We start from the raw sequence: 24,308 nt of genomic DNA on the forward strand, positions 1-24,308 counted from the left end.
AAGGCATAAACTTTTACAATTCCATTTGACCTGATAAAGTGAATTTAGCTTACAAAAATTTATGCCTCTCACTAAAATGTATTACCATAGTTGGAAAAGGGCCATCAGCTTTCTCTGAGGTTCATAAACCTGCCTCCTTGAGGCATACCTAAGTCTGTTTCTCAAAACATATGCTAGCCTTTCCAAGGAGCTCTCCTCAAGAGGTGTTGGATTCAAACACCTATCTTCCCACAGTTTACTGGCTGGGGAACATAGGAGTTGGAGTCTAAGATGTCTGGGGGATATGAGGTTGAAAGAGGCTGATGGACAAAAAAGGAAGCTTGAGGAAGGCTAATGGAGGCATCCTTCTTGAAGGATGCATCAGATGTTTGATTTCTTTAAACACACAGGCCCCTCCCCCATCTGCAACTATTGTGAGGGGAGAGGGGGAAGGGAGGAATTTCTCCTCAAGGCAGAATCTGTTTGGTCTTATTCAAAATAGGGCAGAAAGTCAAAGAAGGTAAACCATTCCTCCCACACAAATCTATGGATGTGTTTGTGTATCTACACACACACACACACACACACACACACACACACACAGGGAAGGAGAGATAGAGGTTTGAACAAGGTCCTGTTCTTCTGTGGAACTCTCTCCTCTTCAGAGTCTATCTGAATTTTATATTATATTTTTATTTTATTTATTTTAATTTTAACCCTTATGGTAAAGCTGTTTCTTAGAGCCAGTTTGGTGTAGTGATTTAAGGCATCAGGCTAGAAACAGGAGGCCTTGAGTTCTAGTCCTGCTTCAGACATAAAATCAGCTGGCTGACCTTGGGCCAGTCACCCTCTCCCAGCCCTAGGAAAGAGTAAGGGCAAACTACTTGTGAAAAATCTTGCCAAGAAAACTGCAGCAACTAGTCCCCAGGCAATTGCTAGGAATTGATAAATGTCTCAGTAAGTGCATGCATGCGTGCACAGACACACACACACACACACACACACACACACACACACGTTTATACAATATGAATTTGTAACATATTCTTCTGAGTTTACAGGTAGTTCTCATTTAGTGACTACAATTGGAGCCGGCAATACAGTAATTAAGTGAAGCAGTTGCCAAGCGAAACCATCTCTGTGCTTATAATCTTACTTCAGCTTTCTTTTGCCTGTAAAGATTGTAAATGTAAGGATTGGTTGTAAAGTTATTTTTTCATCACTGCCATAATTGTGAATGGTTGCTAAACAAGGCAGTCACTAAATGAGGACTACCTGCATTATTAGTACTATTTAAGTAGAAAATAGAGTTGATTTTTTTTTAAAAAAAGACATGTCTTTAAGAAAATGGAGAGCAATATTTTATACTGCTTAATGTTAGTCTGAGTTAGTGGTTGCCCAGTTTGATGACTGAGGAAGTGTTTAAACAGATGTTCCCCATGTCTTTAAGTTTTAAGCTCTATCAATTCCATAGTACTGGCTATTCACTAGGATACTTTATTTTTATTTTCAAGTTCTGTAGAAGAAAATCTGGGGACTACCACTTGCCTGTCTCAGCAATAACTTTCTCTTACATTGGCATCCATTCACATACCTCTCTTTTGTTTCTTATTACAACACTGGAGTATACAGGATCTTTGGATGTCTTTGGAAAAACGATAGAGACTGACTGCTACAAATTTGTCATTGGAAATCAGTTTGAGAATTCATAATCTTAGCTGCCCATTTTATCAGTTTGAGCAATTCTAAAAGCAGCCCTTTATGTCTATGGCTGAGTGAATGGGTTTTGGCAAATGCACATGTGGAAATCTTGTCATATAAGATGACTGCTGCCAGAATATCAAAGCGGTTTCCCAGAGAGTAATGGAAAGAAAATATCACAATTATAGAAAACCCTTTGATATGAAATAGCTTTTCTATCATGTGTTCAAAAACTATTGAATTGGGTTCAACATATTTAAAATCAGGTTATAATTAAACTACTTTAAAAGGATTATATAAAATTTTATCAATTATTTTTAGCTTTTGCAGAAAGCTGGTACAATAGCACAATTAACAAAAATGTGGATTAACTGCCTTCTGACCATATCTCTCTTCCTCATCCTTAAAAGCTATTATGTCTACTCAAGAATTTCAGTTCCAAGAGCCAGAGCAAGAACAAGATAAATCAAACAGTCTATTCTTCACTAATTCAGAAAGTAATGAATTAAGCGATAATCCATTAAGGTAAGTAAGATTTTAAAAAGTATTGTGAAACTTTAAAATCTTCAACAGTCAAATGTGAATTCAAAATAGGTATCATGACCCATACTATCAATGAACAGACTTTCCCCCCAAAAGGTTGGTTTTTAGCATAACATTTACCAAAATCTACAATCTTGCACCTATGAGGAAATATGTAACAGTAATAGTAGCTACAACTACATAAAGTATTATCAGTGGTGCAGGTTTGTGCCCAATGCAACTAAAATGACATTTCATAGATGATGTGCTTGCTGTATTATATTGATCTTGTTCATATGTATTAATGTGTTGTTTGAATAACAATCTAAATGGTATTCTGATTTACAGTTTACCGTTTCACATAACCAATTTATGTTACAAACAGGCTATATTAGAGATTAATATGATATACGAATGCAGTTGGAATAACCATTTTTATGCAAGTTTGTCTACTTGGGCAATAGCATTCTGTAATATAGACAGGTGTCTTTCCAAATCCTCTTGGCAATTTAAGAAAATGAAGATATGCTGCAGTCTTCTCCTACTTTGCTATAAGAATAAAAATAGGCTAAGCATTGAATATTACTCTGTGTTTTTTGGATAAAGCTAGAAAGAATATGAATAAAAGAGCAGACAAGACACAGATAAGTTATTATAATAAATGAAAGTAGCATTCTAGAACTGTAAATTATATTTTTTAAAATTATGGATTGAGAGAATTGGTCATTTTTTTTCTTTTTGTATCATAAGGACAAAAAGGTCCTTAAACTGTTTCCCCTTTTTAATGGGATATGACTACATAAATCCACTGGACAGTATAAAAATCACATGAATTAGCTAAGTTTACGCCCCATGAAATGTAGCTCTACTTAATTCAAAGGAAACATACAGTCAGACGTGGGCTGTGGAAAAATAGATGAAAATAAACAAAATTGATAATGGAAAGAAATCATTTATGACATTAAAAATTTATTCAATTGTATTGGGACAGTATAGACATTTTGTTAATAAAAAAGAACTGAAGTAACATGAGAATTGTATGAAATACTATTCTCTGCAATCCATTGTTTTCCATTGTTTTAAATATGATGAAGTAACATGGTACTCAAACCAAATTTTCTTGGACTAGACGTGGCATGTGAGTTGCTTATAGGTTTAAGAAACTCCATAATTATTGTAATTTGAACACTTTGTTATGAAGATAATTTTACTTGTGATAGAATAAGTTCTACAATATCTCTAGGTACAAAAACTATTAATGTTATACAGTAAGACATTTCATTTTTTTATTTTTTCTGAAAAATATAGGAAAGATTCTCCTAAAACACTTCTTCCCAATGCAAATGTAAGCAGAGGAAAGCCAGACAGCAAAGCCTCAAATTATTTTATAGCCCTAGATTCAACTATTGAAAATCTTCAGGAAAGAACACAGCAACTAATTGATAAGATTAATGAGAATAGGAAGAAAGACCATGTACTCATGAACAACTTCAGAGAAAGTCTTCTGATGAAGGTAAAACAGGAATAAATCTGGTGATGGTAACATTCAGGAGTTTTGGGAAACAGGAAATAATGATTAAAGTTAATTTTCCAAATTATTCCAAAGAACTAACCCAGGGGTCTTCAAACTTGGCCCTTTTATGACTTGTGGACTTCAACTCTCAGAATTCCTCAACCAGCATACCTGGCTGAGGAATTCTGGGAGTTGAAGCCCACAAGTCATAAAAGGGCCAAGTTTGAAGACCCTGAATTAACCCCTAAAAGTGAGAGCCTCATTTTTTCAAATACTCTGAAAAAAGGTAACTAAATTCATCATGAATGTATGCTGTACTTTCCACTCCTTTCACAATCTTTGTTTGTAATATTTCATTATCTTAATTATCTTTCTGCTTTTAATCAAAATGGTGGCAGTACCTTAACAACATGGCTAAACTTGAAAAAATGAAGCATGATCTAATCTGGTTAGAACATGGAGAGAAAATCATTAGGAAAATATTTGGCTGTAGATTAGACTGGTAAATCTTAAAAAAAAGTCATACTTTATAAACATTTTCGTATTCAAAATAGTTGTTTTGACTGTTCCACTCTAATAAAACAATTCTGAAGTTGTTCTGGTATTCCCAAACTGGAAGCATCTCTTTTGAACTTGGAACATTCTGGAAATATTGTCAAGGTCGGAACTGTTGTTTCCAGTTGAAAAAACTGAATTAAAAATGTTTGATGCTATTAAAAAAGTAAGTAATTTTATATATGCATTTTGTATCTCACCTTTCCACTGAACATAATACAGTATGCAATATAGTAAAACATATTTAAAATTCAATAATTAAAAATAAAAATATGTAAATAATAAAAAGCAATTTTTTCCTGGAATATCCTGAAAAAGATAATTAAGCGGTAGATTTGTGAGCATGCCAGACAAATCTTATTTCCTTCTTTGACAAAGTAACCAAATTAGTGGATCAGGGAAAAAATGTGGACAGTTTAATTAGACTTCAGTTAATTTCAGTAACACATTTGACAAAGTAGACCAGTTTACTTCTTAATAAGATAGAACAATGTGGGATAGAAAGGACCACTAGCAAAAGGATTTGCTGTTGACTGTCTTACCACACTCAGCATGTAGTCTTCAATGGAACTACATTTGCATGGATGGAAGCGTGCTATGGGATACCTCAAGGTTCTGTCTTATGCCCAGTACTCTTTAACATTTTCATAAATGATCTAGATGCAAGGATAGAAGGGGAACTCATCAAATTTGCTGATGACACTAAGTTGGATAGAATAGCTAACACTTTGGACTCAAGATTCAGAAGGATCTTGACTGAATTGAACACTGGGACCTATCCAACAAAATGAATTTCAGTGGTGAAAAAAGTAAGGTGCTATACTTAGTGGTGGGATTCAAATACATGAACAACCGGTTCTCTGTGTGGATGCCACTTCCAGAAGTCCATTATGGGCTTGGGCAACAAAAAATTAGCTACCAGTACTGCCGAAGTGTTGCGAACTGGCTGAATCCCACCACTGCCTATACTTAGGCAAGAAAAACAAATGCACAAGTATAGAATAAGTGGTACCTAGCTCAATAATAATAACTGTGAGAGGGATCTAGATATCCTACTGGACCATCATTTAAATATAGGCCAACAGTTTGCTGCACCTGCCAAAAAAGCCAATGAGGGATAATATCAAGATAGCATTGCTTTATACTGCATTAGTGAGACCACATTTAGAGTACTGTGTTCAGTTCTGGTCACAATACAAAAAAATGTTGAGTCCCTAGAAATAGTGCAGAAAGAGCAACAAAGATAAGGGATCTGGAGGCTAAACCGTATGATGAACAGTTGAAGGAACTAGGTATGTCTAGTTTGATGAAGAAAAGGATTTAGGGGTGACATGATAGCAGTCTTCCAGTACTTGAGGGGCTGTCACAGAGAGGGAGTCAACCTATTTTCCAAAGCACCTGAGGGCAAGACAAGGAATAACAGGTGGAAGATCATTAAAAAGAGAACCAATCTAGAATTAAGGAGAAATTGCCTGCCAGTGAGAACAATTAATCAATGGAATGGCTTGCCTCCAGAAGTTCCAAACAGTTTGAACAACTATTTGTCCAAAATGATATAAGTTCTCTAGCTTGAGCAGAGGGTTGGACTAGAAGACCTCCAAGGATCCTTCCAACCCTGTTATTGCTATATTATTCCCTATGAAAATATGACTAAACATTCTGATATAAGCAGCAAAAATACATCACAATATTAGTGGTAAAAGCAGGATAGCTACAAAGACAATTATATGCTCACTACAATATCAATATTGATTCTAAAAACTGTTAGGGCGATGCACACATCACAAAGGAATCAGAAAATGACACTTCATCTTTGACCTGAGCAAGTTCACCTCTCCTTGGGCAACCTGGCTTCCCAGTGATTACTATATTGATGCTGAACTTATTGGAAATACATGATTGCCTTACTATACTGCAGCCCACAGCTTCCAAGTCAAGCAATCTATCAGTTTTTTGAAGAACTCAGTTGTTCCTGCTTGCTATACGCTGCCTATTACTTCACCAGATTTTTTTATAATTCTATAACAGTTACTCACATTATGATTTATTGCAAGTGGACATATTTATTACTATTTAAAATCAAAAGTAGGCAAAGAAGTGTGCCAGGTTCATTTTAACTGTTTCTTTTTCCCCCACAGGTTTCAAGCTTGGCAGAAAAATTGGAAGAAAGTGTATTTCCTGTTTATGACCATAATAACAAGCTTATTCAGGATAAGCTGCAAGAGCTTTCTGAGATCATGGAAAAGATCAGACAGATTGAAAATGAACTCAAGCAGGTTTGTCATACTGTGGAAATGATGTATAAAGACCTGTGTGGTCAATCTGAATTGTAATCTTATAGGTTAAAAAATAAAATAAAGGAGGGGGAAAGAATATAGTAAGAAAGAATAAATACATAAATAGATCTGTGTGCCAATAAATAGTAATTTGGCTTCTTTGAATTGCAAAATGGCATCCAAATCTATTCTGTTCATAGGTAAGTTTATTTTCAAGCACTTTTTTGGTTCTTCATTACTCATTTACAAATGAGTCATTTTCTAATCCATAATCTCAATAAAATTACAGTTACATTAATATATAGTAATTTATTTTCTTTTCCAACATTTGAGCTATTACCAACAATTAGCAATCGCCCAAGCAAATGTAGTCAGTACATAGGAACATGATACTCATTAGTTCTCTCTTTTCTTTTTCTCATTCCATAAAATGGGCATTTTCAGCAAGGCAAATCCTTGCTTGGCTGACTTCCTTTAGTCCATTAACTGTAATTAAGCCCAATCAGGAAGTTGCTATTGTGCAATCTCTTGAATATCATCACAACAAGCCTTTGGTCAAGAATATGAAGTGCTATAAGGGCAGTTTAAGATCGTCATCACTGAGTGGATAAAACATCTATAAGTACTCAGCTGAACATCTCAGATTTATAGTATGAAAGTACAAGAAAAAAAATAACTATTATTTGTAAAGGTAATTAGGACAAAGATAATATCTAGTGCTCTCACTAAGAAATGAACAAGTTATTTAAAACTTGGCAAACATTCGCACTTTAAACATAAATGTTCATAAACTTCAGAAGTAAAAATAATTTGTTGGTATTTCTTCTTTTATTATGGTTTGTTGCAGTCAGCCAGTTGTTTAGACTGGATTTGCATTTTATCCCGCTATCAAGTCTTCAAGGACCTGAGACAGGCAGATGTTGCTTGATGATGTTAGAGGTATCTTCAGAAGTTGTAAGCTGTCGACAATCGACTGATGGTATCAAGGCCAATGGTGTTCAAGTAGTGCTCCAGTTGTTTTGGGATTGCACCCAAGACGCCTATTACTATTGATACTACCTTTGCTTTCATTTGTCACAGCTGTTCTATTTCTTTGTATTTTGTTACCTTCTCCCTTTTCTTCTCTTATATTTTGCTGTCTCCAAGTTCTGCCACATCTACTATCCAGACTTTGTCTTTCTTATCGACAATTGTTAAATCTGTCACATAATGTGGCAGGTGCCTGTCTGTCTGAATTCTAAAGTCCCAGAACACTAGCTTTTCCCCTTTCTATTACTTTCTCTATTTTATGGTCCCACCAGTTCTTGCTTGTAGGCAAATGATATTTCTTGCAGATCTTCCAATGCACCATTCCAGTTGCTACTTTGTCATGCCATTGTTTGTAGTTAGTCTGTGATATCTTCTTGCAGTAGCTAACCAGGTTATTATTTTCCCTGTATTTTTTGCCTTTCAGCAATATACTAACGTCAGTACTAGGCAGTACAGTGTGATATGGTAAACCACAAAAAAAATCTTTTCATATCTGTCCTTTTAATTAGAAACATCATACATTTTTATCTCTGCATTTGCATCTTATTTAGTGCTCCTTAAGTATTAGAAATTGATTTCTTGGCTCATGATTACACAACTTTTCTTAAGCTAACATCTTTACTTTAACTTTGAGTGGTATGTTGAAAGTTCTACTCCCAAAATCAGGGATAAGGAAGCTGTGGGGCCAGGATAAAAAAAACGATTACATTTAAGTTGTCTTTAAATATAATCATTTTTTCCTTTTTATAATGTGGTGGCAATATTTGGTGGTCTCTGTGGGCCACATCCAAGGCTCAGAGATTAGACCTCATGTCTTACAGCCTTAACTGTTCCATAATGTAACTTCTGTTTTAGAAAATAAAATTAATTACCAATTAATTTCAGTACATAGATTAAACGAACAAAACACTTGACATGCTAAGAAACACTTAAAAGTCATACTGCATATTAAAAACAGAGAATTAAGAATCCAAATATACATTATATATGAATTTTGATGATAGGGACAAATTTGCTGATTACACACACACACAGTTAAGAACCATATGAAATCATAAAATTCATAGCCAATTGCAAAATATAACCCAATATCACTGATTTTGGAAAACTATGAATCAATCTTCAAGCCCCACTCATTACATTTCATCTAGCAATAAGAACTTGGAATTGCCATACTTCAGTCACTGTTTTCTGAATTCTTAACCACAGCAGCAGAAGTGTAACAGCCAAAAGCTATAATAGTACTTTACTGCTTTAAATAAAGACAATTTCAAGTGTTCTCTTACAAGTGGCAAAACTCAATGCCCTTTTAAGTTTTGTCACTATACTTGTGACAAATACCGCCACTCACAGTCTCATTGGGTAGAAATGGGCTGTTTTCTCTATTTAATCCTATCCAAAGAGTTAAATAATTTTAAGTGCTAGTAAAGATGTGAAAGAACTGCTCACAGGAAAGCCTAATTTTCTCTCCTCGCTAGTATTAGAATATCAGGTTTCAACTAATCATTCTACACAAACTACTGTTGGAAATTCATCACATTAAATTTATTTTTGAAAGCACAAAGGGGATCTTATTCAAAGGGGCAAAGGTCTGAGCTGAAATAGCTTAACCCACCAACAAAAATGTGTGCTAATATAAAAAAAATCAGTCTTTATTTAACACTGTCAATGAAGGCACTAAAAACAGCAACTAGTTACGTCACAGGGCAGGAAAAGCACAGAGTAGGTAGTAAATTCTGATTTTCATCTTCTGTGTTTGCAAGTATTACAGGTTCCTCTTACACAAAAAGAGGAATCTTACCTGGATTTTTTAAAACTATAAATTGTAGATTATCCACGCTGATATAGATCTCAGGGCTGTGACTGGACTCTAAAGCAGTCAGCTTTAAAAATCAAATATCTACAGTTACTTACCAAAATAGTTTGCCTCAAAAACAATTAGACAATTCCAAAACATTTCCTAGACTATAGTGATATCCTTCTACCAATTAGAAAAAGTTTTTCGTTTAACATAACGCAGCACTTTTAATTTCTTTCTGTACTTTTGGTGAACAACAGAGAATTTTCAAATGCTTGATTTGTTTCAGCTTACAAATAATTGAGTTGAACTGAATAATTTGATCACAGTCTGGTGAGCAGAAGCAGTCGTGTTCATCTTATAAAGATATTCCCACGTCATAAACCATCTTGAGTGATCTTCCAAACTGGAATCATATAGAAGAAAACTGAAGAAATGTGTTTATTTCCCAACTGTGAATGCCTGAAGTCCAGTGATAGCTCTGCCAAGGATGAGAGCATGGATATCATGAGTCCCTGAAGGCAAAAAAGGGAAAAATGTTGTTAGAATTGTCTCTTTAAAAAAAGATATAAATGAAGCAAAATAATAGAACATGTTTCTAAATAACATGTTTGCTGGACATAATTACAATCCTTTTTTACCTTCATATGTGTTAACTGCCTCCAAGTTCATAACATGCCTGATGACATGATATTCATCTGCAATTCCATTGCCCCCTAGCATGTCACGAGCTTGCCGGGCAATCTCCAGGGCTTTCCCACAGGAATTCCGTTTCAGCATAGAGATCATTTCAGGAGTTGCCCTGGGAACATAGAACAAATGCTAGAATCAAGTGAGGAATGAAAGGGCTTAGGTGCCTAGGTTTTTCATATAAAATAGATAACAAATCAGATGTGACAGAAATCACATCTAGTGTAGCATCTTTTTTTAAAAAAAAAATTGGACAGGAGGACAAGGTACACAAGAGAGGTGAGAACTTTTACAGAATCAGCATATTGCCCCCAACAATCTGGATCCTCATTTACCAACCTCCAATGCTTTCTTTTTACAGCTACCATTACAGCCAGAGTTTCATTGGGATTATGATGAAAAAGAAAAGAATGGCAATAACTAACCACATCTTGTGGTTGTGCAATTTTTTTCTTCCTGGTGTTAATTGCTTTTAAAAGCAGACTTAAATGCTGTAGCATTAGGCTTTCTCTCTTAGTTGGCTCAAGCTTGACTGCATCTTCCCAGGAACTTAACACAGCATATTTAACATATGACTATCCTCTGAGAAATGAAATTGCAGCTCCGTTTTGTATTCTCTTAAGCTTAAACTTATCTCCTTTTTCTCCCTTCTTTCTTATAGCTTAATAGAGACCTTGCTTTTTGTCATATCATACTATAAAATAGTAATGGGTTACTATATTTAAAGTATAATTTCTAATGTCTACCTTCCACACTGGGATAGTCCCAGATGTGTGCTAGCTGCAACACAGTGAGTAGATTTTTTTTTTATAATTGTTGCACACTGCAGTGCTGGGAGAAACTGAAAAAATGTAATTTGTGGGTTAAAAAAAGGAGAACAATTTGATCCTCCCTTTTATCTCTGTCTCTCTCCAGCAGAGAGGTACTGCTCTTTTAAAGTGTTTCCCCAGATACAAAATGAAGTAGTGTGTCCATTTTATCTTCCATTTGACTAAACCTCCCTATGAGGAAAAAAAGGTCACTATGCACAGTTCTGTCATTAATTACATACACAAATGTATGCCTACTTGTCTTCATCTTTCAAGCGCCCCAGTTGCAGACAAGCCTGTAACCCAATAGTGATCTCTGTGAGCATGTCAGCCAACTTCTTCTGGATCAATTGGTTTCTTGCCAAAGGAGCTCCAAACTGATTTCTAAGATGAATGGATGAGATAATTCAGCTAAAACCATTGCACAGGTACTGTAGAAAAAAAGAGTTTAAAATACTAGAAGTATTTGGAGGATCACCATGTAGAAGGTATTCTATCATATTAGAAGCTTTTAAGCATATCAAGTTAATCTTAAAGAAGAATTCAGATATAACAGGTGTAACAAAGAGCAGATGAAATAGAATAAGATCTTTTCTGTATTCTGTAAGATGCAAACTTGGAAAAAGTGGTGGAGACTCAGAAAAATTCAATGAAGAGAATTGAATACAATCACTAACTAAATATATGGTATGAGAAGCAACAGAATAATCTATAGAATAATTTCTGGCTACAAAATCCAGCCTGAAGTGTGATTTAGGACTGGAGATACACTTTAGTTAATATAACTTGAGAATTATAGAAAATTATGGAGACATAATCTAAATCTGAAAATGCAGCTGCTTCTATTATCTTCATATATTCCAGTGACCCTAAATATGTGCTCTATTACAAATGGCCATAGAACTGCACAAATGGAAACCATCCATGAATAATCTTGAGTAGTACCCTGGGGACCTAAGGATCTGTTAAGAACCCATGAAATATAAATAAAATGTATATCTTTAGGAATCTTCTTTCATCCAATATATTCTTAGCAAAACTGGCATTGCTGGATATCTTTTTTCAAATGTGAGTTCAGTCAAGGATGCTCAGCATGATCTTGAAACAAAGCTCATAATCTCTTCCACATGACTGATATCTTGGGATCATATCACAATCATAGTTTTTGTGTAAATGAAATATTAAGGATACCTACATATTAGTATGTAAGCATCATTGCAATCACATGCCATTTCCTGTAGAACAGCGGTTCTCAACCTGTGGGTCGGGACCCCATTTGGGGTCGAATGACCATTTCACGGGGGTCGCCAAACAACACGGTCCACCATTTTTTCCCCCTTTTCCTTAGCTTTGCTACTCCCTTTTATTCTATTGGCTTTTGAAAGCCAATAGAATAGACTCTCTTGAATAGAGTCTAATTCTATTGGCTTTCAAAAGCCAACAGGAATTGTCCAGGCTGTCTCTGCCCTGCTGAGCCTGCCAAAACGGTGCTGCACCAGTTGAGTAGTCCTCGACTTACGACTGGTTGGGGGTCGCGGCATTAAAAAGGTTGAGAACCACTGCTGTAGAACATCTGTCAAGAAATCTTGAGACTTTACCTATCCAAAGTATACTGCCTGGCTGTATGCATACAGAACTCAGCAGCACCCAGTGCTCCCCAGGAGATGCCATAACGTGCATTATTCAAGCAGCCAAAAGGTCCCTGTGAGAAGAGAAAGACATTACAATTCAGAGAAGGAATTTATTAATATTCCTTCTATTCCAAAAAGGCACTGATTTCCAAGGATCATCCACATGACTCGCATCTACCATCTGTTTACTAGCTGTGTGTGCAAGCTTACAAATGAGATTGCCCTCAAGTTTATTTTACATATTAAGTCCCTTTTAAAATAATGTCATAAATCACATTTGATACGACTAAGGTTTTTTTGAAGGAGGTTGTTCAAAGACAGCATAATATAAATAAATATGGAATACTAGATTTATATTTGTTCCTTAGTTGTACAGTAGTACTTATTGTTGCAATGCAATTTACACATTCATAATGAAATAAACCCAAACCTTATAGCTAAATTATCTAGAAATACTGTTAAGCTTGAACTAAAATGTATTTTCAATCTTTCTCAACATCCCCTGGTAATTAACTTGGACTAACACCCCTTGTAGCATTCCTGGTCACTGTACCATTCACATGCCAATGAGTATCACATGGATTGTGGAGAGATCTTACTGCAAGTCCAGACACTTTGGGTAGTAGATTCTCTTCAGGCACTTCTACATCTTCCATAATAATCATCCCAGTAAGAGAGGCCCGTAGTGAAAATTTGCCCTCAATCTTTGGGGTAGAAAGACCTTTCATTCCTCGTTCCAATAGGAAGCCCCGTATTTTGCCATCATCACATACAGCCCACACTACACATAGGTCAGCCATCGGAGAATTAGTGATCCTAAAAAAAGAGCAAATATATTGTCAATGTCTGGTATGCCTCAACATTAGGTCTTATAAAAATCAAGTTAAAATTCAAGTAGCTACAAAAAGGCATACTCTAGAGGGGAAAATACAATGTGAAAACCATCTCTGAACAGAGCAAAGCTTAGGTGGTATCTAATCTTCCAGAAACAAAATTTAATTCAGTCCTCTTCTCTCAAATCTGTCACCATAATTATCAGGGGCTTAAAGTTTTACCACTATTTCAAAATAATCCAAGTGTCCTAGGTTACTTCCCTCTTGTGATCTGCATACATGAGGACAAGTGCAAACCTCACCAAGTCTTGGAACCATTGAGTGTGTAGGTTTTCCTGGAAGGGTTGTACTGGGCCCGAGTCTCAATGCTACCAGGATCACTTCCATGGTTAGGTTCTGTAAGCCCAAAACAGCCCAGCAACTCTCCTTTAGCTATGGTGAAAAAAAACATCAAAAGATGAGTATAGCAACTCCTAAATTATCCTTCTCACTTCTTCACAAGTCTTGTTGTTATTTAAACAACTTCACAAGGATAAATCTACAGTGGTACTTTGATACTTAATCGCTTTGAAACTCATCAAATTTGGTACTCAACATATTTTGATCTGAAAATTTTGTCCCAGTACTCATTCTTTGCTTGGTACTCAATGCACAAGCTAGAACTTAATTTCAATTTCAATTCAGAATAGAGCTGGAAGAGTCAAACTTGTCAGTGTCCGGCTGCCTAGTGATTCACTAAATTATTCCTTATGGGAAAATATGTTTGATATTCATTGTTTTTGGTACTCATTGCACCTCCTGGAATTAACAATGAGTAGCAAGTTACCATTGTACTATGGATCCTAGTAGGCAAAAAAATTCACAAATTCTATCAATCCTTCTGGATTAAAGTATTGTATACTGTAATTTACTTTTAAAAAAGAGTATTCTTTAAATAAACAGCCAAAACTATCTTAATAAACAATATGATAAAAAACCAGCAGAACCAAAAAGAAAAAAATTGAAGCTGGTCTAAAGCTGGTCTAAGCAGAGCCAAACCAGAAGATGGAAGGAAAGTACTGGGAAATGGGGAAAGAATGAAGTAACAATTAACTAAAACATGAAATTAAAATATAATTTTAATGGGTAAAATAGAATAGATAAACTGTAAAAATAAAATTATTAGTGTTAAATAAAAAGTTTTTTTTAAAAAAACCTCAACCAAATTCTAATTGAAGGATGAGAAGAACCTGGAAAAGAATTACTTCACTGTTTTACTATAAATGCCAAAAGTGAAAAAAGGAAGATATTTGGGATATTCAAGGAAACAAAAAAGTAACACTACTGACTTCTATGTGAATAAAGGAGATAATTATAATTTTGTCTTGTGCAAATTTTAATTGTTATTTCCAAAGCTGGCAAATCAAAAGACTGTAACTAGGAAATTTTCTAAAATACAAAAGATAGAATAAAAATAGATAAAAAGGAGATAATTTCTAGTACATACTAGAACTCCTCTAAAATATTTTTTAATAATCAAATGTAAGAACATTAATATGATCTGCGAAGCATACGTTTTTAGGACATACAGAATGCTGAGATGTCAGCTGGCTGGATAGGAGAAGATAAAATTGGTTCTCTTTGGGATTTGGGCAAGTTTAAATATGATGTGAATGTACATGCATACACATGTATGCATGTTTGTGTAATAATAATAGCACAAGCGATAAAAACATACCAATGTTGGTATAACTACAGAATAAACTTCTGCATTCAGTCTTCTAAACTAAACACACACTCGACCTTGTGTTTCTCTCGGGGCAATGGAGACATGATCTGGAATTAAGGGGAATAGAGATCTCGCCCTTGTCATGGACAGATAATTTCCTATTGAGGCTGGACTTCAGAGCATCACTCCCCCATCGCAGGCAGAGGGAGCCGACTAGTTGGTTCTGCCCCAGGCGCCTAATGGACCCAGATCAGTTCCAGGAGGAGATTGGGGAAATACCTGACTCCCTTGTCCACAACTCATCCGGGTCCCTGGTTGCGGCCTGGAATGAAGCGGCATCCGGGGCCCTGGATCGAATTGCGCCTTTGCAACCTCTCTGTGGTGGTGGTCCCCGGAGGGCACCTTGGTTTACTGAGGAGCTCCGGGAGATGAAGCGCCACAAGAGACGTCTAGAGCGACATTGGAGGGCCAGTAACTCTGAATCTGACCGATCACTATTAAAAGCCTATCTTAGGACTTATTTAGTGGCGATAAGGGCGGCAAAGCATGTTCACTTTTCTGCACTTATTGCATCCGCAGAATCTCGCCCGGCCGCCTTGTTTAGGGTGACCCGCTCCCTTCTTAAAGTGGAAGAGGCGGAGGAACCCTTGAAGGGGAGAGCTGAGGAGTTTGTTCAGTTTCTTTCGGACAAAATCGCTCAGATTTAGAGAGACCTGGACTCTGACTGGGCAGTGCCAGCCGAGTTGCCGGGGGCTGGTCTTAGTCATGTTATCTGGAGCGAGTTTGAGCCTGTGACCCCTGATGAAGTGGACAAGGCCGTGAGGGCAATGAATGCCGCCACCTGTTTATTGGACCCGTGCCCCTCCTGGCTGGTTTCTGCCAGTAGGGAGGTGACACGAGGCTGGCTCCAGGCGATAATCAACGCCTCCTTGATGGAGGGGTCTTTCCCGCAACCTTTAAAGGAAGCGGTGGTGAGGCCCCTCCTCAAGAAGCCTTCCCTGGACCCAGCTGTTTTGAAGAACTTTCGTCCTGTCTCCAACCTCCCCTTTGTGGGGAAGGTTGTAGAGAAGGTGGTGGCGTCCCAACTCTTGCGATCCTTGGATGAAACTAATTATCTGGACCCTTTTCAATCTGGTTTCAGGCCCGGCTACAGCACTGAGACTGCTTTGGTCGCACTGACCGATGACCTCTGGCGAGCCCGGGATAGGGGTCATTCCTCTATCCTGGTGGTTCTTGACCTCTCAGCGGCTTTCGATACCATCGACCATGGTATCCTTCTGCGTCGTCTCGGAGAGGTGGGGGTGGGCGGCACCGTATTGCGGTGGTTCTCCTCCTGTCTGACAGGTCGCAGTCGGTGTTGGCGGGTGGACAGAGATCGACCCCTAGGCGCCTCGATCATGGAGTGCCTCAGGGCTCGGTCCTGTCCCCCCTCCTTTTTAACATCTACATGAAACCGCTGGATGAGATCATTCGGCGACATGGGGTGAGGTATCATCAGTATGGTTCATCATTAGTCCGGGGGGGGGGGGCAAATTTACCTCCCTCAATGCAGGCACGCAACTTGGGTGTCCTCCTGGACTCACAGCTAAATTTGGAACAACATCTATCAGCTGTGGCCAGGGGGACCTTTGCCCAGGTTCGCCTGGTGCACCAGTTGCGGCCTTATTTGGACCGGGAGGCTTTACTCACGGTCACTCATGCCCTTGTCACCTCAAGACTGGATTACTGTAACGCGCTCTACATGGGGCTACCCTTGAAGAGCGTTCGGAGGCTACAGTTGGTTCAGAATGCAGCCGCGAGAGCGATTGTGGGCGCGCCAAGGTACGCCCACGTGTCACCTATCTTCTGCGAGCTGCACTGGCTTCCTGTGGGTCTCCGGACGCAATTCAAGGTGTTGGTTATCACCTTTAAAGCCCTTCATGGCATAGGGCCAGGTTACTTACAGGACCGCATACTGCCGCACAGTTCCCAGAGACCGGTGAGGTCCCATAGATTGGGCCTCCTTCAGGTCCCGTCGGTCAGACAATGTCGGCTGGCGGGGCCTTGGGGAAGGGACTTTTCTGTGGTGGCTCCGACCTGGTGGAATCAACTTCCCCCCGAGGTTCGAACTACTCCCACCCTGCCGGCCTTTAAGAAAGCTGTTAAAACTCTCCTGTTCCGGCAGGCCTGGGGCTGATATCCCCGGGGGGGGGGATATGATCGGACACGCTGTATGATTGTATTATTTTATTGTTAGATTATTGTTTTAATTTTGTATGCCGCCCTGAGTCCCTTGGGATTTGGCGGCATATAAATAAAATTAAATAAATAAATAAATTAACTCACCCAGGCCTGGCAAATATTTCTGCTTTTGCTCTTCTGTCCCATATGCATATATAGGATGCATCACCAAAGATGACTGAACACTCATGACTGACCGATAACCACTGTCTACCCTCTCAATCTCCCTGGCCAGGAGTCCATATGCAACATAAGTGGTCCCCGCACAGCCATAACCTAAGGCAAAAGAATGGAGAATTAATCATAAACCCATCTGTGTCAAGAAATCAGTTGTAACCCTCTGAGCTAACTCTCCTGAAAGATCCTATCTGCCAAATATTTAGAAAGAAACAAGAAAATAAAGGGAATAATTTATTTTAGCAGAGTAGTGTCCTAATACTCCAAGAAGCCTCAAAATGTATTTTATATCTTACAGATATAAGGTAATTGTTACAGCTTCAAAGTTCCTAATATAAACTAAAATCAAGTTTTACTAAGTCTCTAAAACTAGAAACCCTAATATTTCAAATATGATAAATGATTGGCAATTTCTAAATCTGGATTTTAAAAGTTTGTATTTTAATTTTTGTAGTCAAGCATTTCACAATTCATAACAGGGCATTTAAAAACAAAATCTAATATTTAATTCTGCAAGATAAGCCACAACCAGACTAGTAGCACAACCAAAATACATCATATTGTTACTTTTCAAAACACTTCAAAATATACTTCCCATATTCTTTCATTCATTGATTTTAACTATATTTCTCTTATAGGACAAATAAAAAATATTAAATAATAAATTAAATTGTAGATAAAACTTTGAAGTCACTGACTGAATACAAATGCAAACCAGCAGAAACAAAGAACTGATCAGTCAAATAAAAGAGGTATACAAATACCTAGAAGGTGATGGAGATGATTTATCAAATACTTAAACTACAGCTGAAATGGAGACATGATAAATTTTGAACTTCTCCTCCCAAGAAACATGAAAAAGTTCTGAAAAACCCTCCATTTCTGCTACAGATATAATGGGCTCACCCACGTCATGAAAAATGTTTAACAATACCTTTGATGGTTGGGCCCAAGACACCAAGAGTCCCCATCTCTGACACAATTTCCCGGTGAAAGACTAGAATGAAAATAGAAGATAATAAAAGAATGTAATTTATAACATTATAAGCAAAACCTACTGTAAGAAATATGCATAAAGTATCTATATTTCTATATTTCTCAGAAGCCTGGTATGCAATATAGAGACATGTTATAATACTGACAAGTAACTTTGATCATTACTAGAGCCCCAAAGTCAGCAATTACTGAATTTACATTAAAAACAGTATTCCATTTTAATAGCAATAGCACTTAGACTTACATACCACTTCATATGTCTATGGAGATTCTCAGTCATCCAGATGATGGTTGTCCCAAAGGCAACTGGACTTCGTTTTTTGTTGAAGATGTTTCGCTTCTCTTCCAAAAAGCTTCTTCAGCTCTGACTGGATGGTGGAGAATGGAAGGATTTGTACTCCTTGCAGACAGCTGGTCATTTGCATTCATTTGCTGTCTGCAAGGAGTATAAATCCTTCCATTCCCCCACCATTCAGATAGAGCTGAAGAAGCTTCTTGAATAAGAAGCAAAACGCCTTCAAAGAAAAACAAGAAAGTCCAGTTGCCTTGTGAAATACCACTTGGGAATACCATTTCATAGTGCTTTATAGCACTTTCTAACCATTTTATAGAGTCAGTATATTGCCCCCAACAATCTGGATCCTTATTTTACCAACCTCAGAAGGATGGAAGGCTGAGTCAACCTTGAGCCAATCAGGATTGAACTCCAGGCTATGGGCAGAGTTAGCCTGCAATCCTGCATTCTAGGGCAGTATGGTGGCTCAACGGTTAAGACACTGGGCTTGTCAGCTAGAAAGCCGACAGCTCAGGTTCAACATCTGAGTGCCACATGAGGTGAGCTCCCATCCTTGCTCCAGCTCCTGCTAACCTAGCAATTTGAAAGCATGCAAATGCAAGTAGATAAATAGGTACCACTTCAGTGGGAAAGTAACAGTGCTTCATGACATCATACTAGCCACATGACCATGGAAATGTCTTTGGACAGCGCTAGCTTAATGGCCAAGAAATGGAGATGAGCACCACCCCTACAGTCAGCAACAACCCCTACAGTCACCACCCCTACAGTAAAATCTGCAGGGATCCCTACCTTTACTGCATTCTAATCACTATGTCACCACAGCTCTAAGGGCAGGTAAGATTGTATATGAAATAACACAGACAAAATGTATATTCTTTCAAGTGAGTCTTGACTCCTAAGTCTACATTAGTTCATGCAGCTTTCTTGGCAAAATTTTCAGAAATGGTTTGCTTTCATCATCTTCCTAGGACTGAGTGTGAGAGAATAGCCCAAAACCACTAAGCTTACTTTATGCTTAAGACAAGATAAAAATAAGGCAGGATCTCCTGGTGTCTTTCATCATTACACCAAACTGGCTCTCATTGATTTATACCCACATATATTTTCATTTCTGATACCTAGATAGGTGTCATTTTCTGAGAACATGAATATCTGAAAGGAAATCAAAGTACACTTAACTCAGAGATACTGTCACTCCCTTTTGAAAATTGATCCCAAAGGTGCCTTTTCACGAGGCAAATGGACTTTGTTTTTCTTCGAAAACATTTCACTTCTCATCCAAGAAGCTTCTCCAGCTCTGACTAGATCAGTGGTTCTCAACCTTTTTAATGCCGCAACCCCCAACCGGTCATAAGTCGAGGACTACTCAACCGGTTGTAAGTCGAGGACTACTCAACTAGTGCAGCACCGTTTGCAGAATGGGACTTTTGGCGGGCTCAGCAGGGCAGAGACAGCCTGGACAATTTCTATTGGCTTTTGAAAGCCAATCGAATTAGACTCTATTCAAGAGAGTCTATTCTATTGGCTTTCAAAAGCCAATAGAATAAAAGGGAGTAGCACAGCTAAGGAAAAGAGGAAAAAAATGGCGGATTGCGTTGTTTGGCGACCCCCGTGAAATGGTCGTTCGACCCCAAATGGGGTCCCAACCCACATGTTGAGAACCACTGGACTAGATAGTGGGGAATGGAAGGATTTATACTCCTTGCAGATAGCTGGTCATTTGCATTCTTTTAGAGAATCATTGAGGCCACCTGGAGATTTATGTGTCACCAGAGTCACCCGAGTAGTACAAATGAGTATGGAGCTTCTTGGAATTGCTGAAAGGACTGTGTTGTAGAATGAAGATAGATGTCGTATCCCTCTTCCTCTGTTGAGAGAGGGCTGTTCAATTTTGACATAGATGGCCTCTTTGACCCCTTTGACTCCTCTTTCAAACCAGTGGTTCTCTCTGAGCAAAATGTCTTTGAAAGAGTGGCCTTTGTCTTTTAAATGAGATGGACTGCTGAATCTTGTCCTGATGGGTTTGTTCTCCAATGTTGTGCCATACATTTTTGAAGTGGTTGTTTTGTTTTTGTGGGTTTGAAGTGTGCACGTATGTTGTGTTAGCTGAAAATCCTCCAGAGCTTTTCTGATATTCCTGCAATGTATGGAATGACAACGTTGTTTCGTTTATTGTTTTCTTCTTTGTCTGTAAGGAGAAGCATCTGCTGGGTCTTCTTTGGGATTTGATGCAGGCCCACTTGGGATAGCCACACGTTCTGCGGGCTTCCTTGGTGTCTTTTAGTTCTTTTTCTTTCTCATCTTTGCTGGTAGGCAGACCTTCAGTTTGGTGGTCCAGGGTTCTGATAACTCCCATTTTGTGCTCTTGTAGACAGCACCTTAGGTGACAGAATGAACCTCAGCCCAGACCACATATGTGCCATGCTGGACCTCTGCCTCACAACTACCTATTTTAAATACATTGAAGGTTTGTACAGATAAATATGGCTACATAAGGGTTCAGTTGCCTAGTGAAAAAGCACCTTTGAGATAACTATGACCAGGATGACTGAGAATCTCCATAGACATTTATCCAAAACAATAGTACTGCCATCCAAGTCACTGAATAAGTAACTTAGCTATTTAATGTATTGGTACATTCAGCAAATGCCAAACAGGAGATTCTCTATTTCTAAAGGGTGAATGTCATGTTATGTAAAGCAATAATAGGCAATCTACTGCCCTACATATGTTTTGAATTTCAATTCCCATCAGCCTCAGCCCAGCCAGCAGTTCCAAGGGACTGTAGAAGCTCAAAGCCTCAAAGTATGAAGAACACCACATTGTTAATACAAAGTTACCTTCATTTCGATTGGCCATAAGGATCCTGGGCATCAACTTTTCTTGGCAATAGGCACGAAATGAGTCCCGCATCATTATTTCCTCCTGAGTCAGGAGTCTTTCTAATTGTAGGGCATCACGCCAGTCAAACTGGGCTTTTGGAACTGGAAGAAGAAAGCTAGAACTAGCCTGAAGAATAAAAGGACTGATAAAGAAATTCCCTCACCAGTATGAAAGGTACCATATAAGGTCTGCTGAAGTAATTGGAGTACATAGTCCAACAATTCTCCCAACAGACAGTAACATGAATGCCATCGAAAAGTTGTGTAATTGGCACATGCAAACCTGTGTAAATCTCTGTCTGCAAATCTATGCATTTTTAGTCCAAGTCTACACCTTAATTATTATACCATATGGTTCTGAAATATACAGGTCGGAGTTATATTCTATAACTATAATTGTTATTTATACACTGAGGTTGACAGCTTGGTGGGCCTTATTTCTGGGAACACACATATACAAAATTATCAATTGTGATAGTGGCAGTAATGATTTGTATCTTCTAGAACAGAATATCCAGGACCAATTTTTGAGGGAATAAAATATTTTAGTTATCTAATCAAAATCTAATCTATATCTATTAGATGCATAGATCCTTGGACACTCACATCCTTCCTCAGACCCACCAAATTAATGAAAAGGAATTAACAGATTGTGTATCTTATACAACAAGAGCAAATAGATTTCCAATTTTTCTCAATGTAAGGATCTATGAATTAGGAGGAATGAAGTTTCAAGAGTGATTGGAAATTATGAGCTCAGATATGCAGCTCTAAATCACAACTGGCAAGAAAGGAGAATCTGTTTACCTTTTGATCCATTTACCAAAGGCTTCCCTTCTTTTTCTGTAACACAAATGACAAAATAAGCCCATTTCTCAATCCAACTGTTTCTTTTGTGCTCCTTCTCCATAAAGTCCAAGAATCCTAAATAGGTTTATTTGTCTCTTAGCTGTGGCCCTACTATCTCTACCCTCACCTGATAGCAAAAATCAGTCACTGACCTTTTGGCACAGGTGCACTTGTGCTCTGTGCTCGAGTATCACAGAAGTTTGTGACACTGCCTCTGCATTGCAGAAATAGTCTGCTAGGTAACCTTAGCGCCATGGAGGATAAATCCTGGAAAAGGTCAAATGGAGAAAATTGTAAGCTTTTAAGTCGTGAAAATCACTGGAGTGTTCAACTAAGTGCAATTGTCCTCCTTCTCCCCCCCCAAAAAATGCTGGAATAGAAGAATGATGATACCCATAACTCAGTTCAGTTTTATTTATAACACAGAAGCAAGAATTAAACTAAAGCACCACATACTAAATAAACAAGGAACAGTCCCTAGGATTAAAGAAACAGTCAAATAAAGTGAGGGGGAAAATGGGAAAAGGTATTCAAGCAGTACACCATGGACCAGGTGTAAATTAGGAAAACAGAGGATATGCGAGGCCCACTTACATGAATCCTATCCAACTTTGCGGGAAGGGCCTAGCGCTCTGCAGAGCAGAAAACACAACTCGTGTGTTTTCTTCTGGGGGACGGGGTTATTATAGGCGCCTATTCTCCATCAGGGGGAAAAGAGAAGGGACCCGTCAGGGATTTCCCCGCTCCTGTATACAAACAAGTGCTGGGAGCGCCACTGATTTCAGGGTCAGCACTTCAACCCGTACTTTAAAAGAATACTGACCGAGAGTGGGGCCGATCGAGGCTTTGCTTCTTCACGGTTTGCTTCCAGCTTTTTCGCGGAAGACTGACAGGCCGGCAGGTGACGTGACGTCTCCTCCCGAGTTCACCACGGCCCCTCCTTAGGCTAATGGACTTCGCCTGCCCTTCCTTCTTAGCAGCGCGAGGCGACGCGCTCCTCGCCCATTGGCCAGGCAGAGGAGGCGTGTGGCCACGACGCACGCGGCGGCGGCGGGGGGGGGGGCTCGGCGGCTGGGAAAAGGAGGGGAGGGAGGAATCCCGAAGCGGCTCAGGCGGCAAGCGCTGGGGTTTTGCTGATGTGAACGTTTCATACATTTGTCTCACCGTTACTTGACAGTTTTTTTTCACCCAGTCTGTATTGCTGTTTATTATTTTGCTGGTTTGCCTTATTTAACACACATATAACACCTTTCAAAAGTTTCAAAAAATGTACCTTTTCTCGCTGGGCATCAATCTTGGTAATAGCTATGCAGCTTAAAGGAGTGTTTCTTTGCATAGTGTGGAGATCTTGGTTCACAGACAATATGGGGGTGGGTGAATGCCTTCGAGTCATTATTGACTTTGGCGACTGCCTGGGCTAGTCCTTGCAGTTAGGGCTTAGAGAAAATAACTAGCCCAAAGTCACGCTGGCTTTATGCCTCAAGCAGAACTACAACTCTGGGTCTCTCGGATTCTAGCCTGGTGCCTTAACTATTGCACCAAACTGGCTCTCTCGAACACTTTATCCTTTAATAAAGGTGGAATGGTAGCCTGAGCTTTCACATTAACCTGAGCCCTTTCGCATTTTTAAGGGCTGGTTCATTCCTTATGGGCAAATGCCTTTGAGCATGCGTCATTGCTGGCAAAGTGCCTCTGAAAGTGCCAGAAACCGTTGTTTGTCTTCATTGTAAAGTTTGCATTTCACAACATCTCCAGTTTTATCCATGCCTAATTTTGCTGGTTGCAGCTGGGTTGGCTCCGCCTTCTTTCCACCTCCCCATTGGAAGCCGCCAGGAGGTGGCC

At 38.6% G+C, this 24,308-nt stretch overlaps 2 protein-coding genes across 3 annotated transcripts; one reads left to right on the top strand and one right to left on the bottom strand.

The window, feature by feature from the left end:
* Nucleotides 1-431: 431 nt before the first annotated feature.
* LOC120310963 (synaptonemal complex central element protein 2-like) lies at nt 432-7,658 on the top strand. The gene is made up of 4 exons (XM_039349971.1): nt 432-499; nt 2,091-2,205; nt 3,511-3,715; nt 6,409-7,658. Exons 2-4 carry the CDS (start codon nt 2,096-2,098, stop codon nt 6,601-6,603), a joined length of 510 nt encoding a protein of 169 aa, XP_039205905.1. The 5' UTR covers nt 432-499; nt 2,091-2,095; the 3' UTR covers nt 6,604-7,658.
* Nucleotides 7,659-8,057: 399 nt separating this feature from the next.
* Nucleotides 8,058-23,874, bottom strand: LOC120310964 (glutaryl-CoA dehydrogenase, mitochondrial-like). Of its 2 annotated transcripts, XM_039349972.1 has the most exons (12): nt 23,740-23,874; nt 22,619-22,733; nt 22,425-22,460; nt 21,576-21,719; nt 18,376-18,438; nt 17,370-17,540; nt 13,639-13,768; nt 13,103-13,319; nt 12,471-12,574; nt 11,131-11,256; nt 10,015-10,175; nt 8,058-9,888 (listed from the first exon to the last, which is right to left on the bottom strand). In XM_039349972.1, the coding sequence occupies exons 1-12, from the start codon at nt 23,857-23,859 to the stop codon at nt 9,815-9,817; spliced, it is 1,461 nt and encodes a 486-aa protein (XP_039205906.1). In that variant the 5' UTR covers nt 23,860-23,874; the 3' UTR covers nt 8,058-9,814. The 2 variants fall into 2 exon arrangements, with proteins under 2 accessions (XP_039205906.1, XP_039205907.1); XM_039349973.1 differs by lacking the exon at nt 22,425-22,460.
* Nucleotides 23,875-24,308: the final 434 nt, after the last annotated feature.

The sequence above is a fragment of the Crotalus tigris genome, unplaced genomic scaffold (genome assembly GCF_016545835.1).
Source record: "Crotalus tigris isolate CLP2741 ecotype Arizona unplaced genomic scaffold, ASM1654583v1 scf7180000018305.80059, whole genome shotgun sequence".
Lineage (NCBI taxonomy): Eukaryota > Metazoa > Chordata > Lepidosauria > Squamata > Viperidae > Crotalus > Crotalus tigris.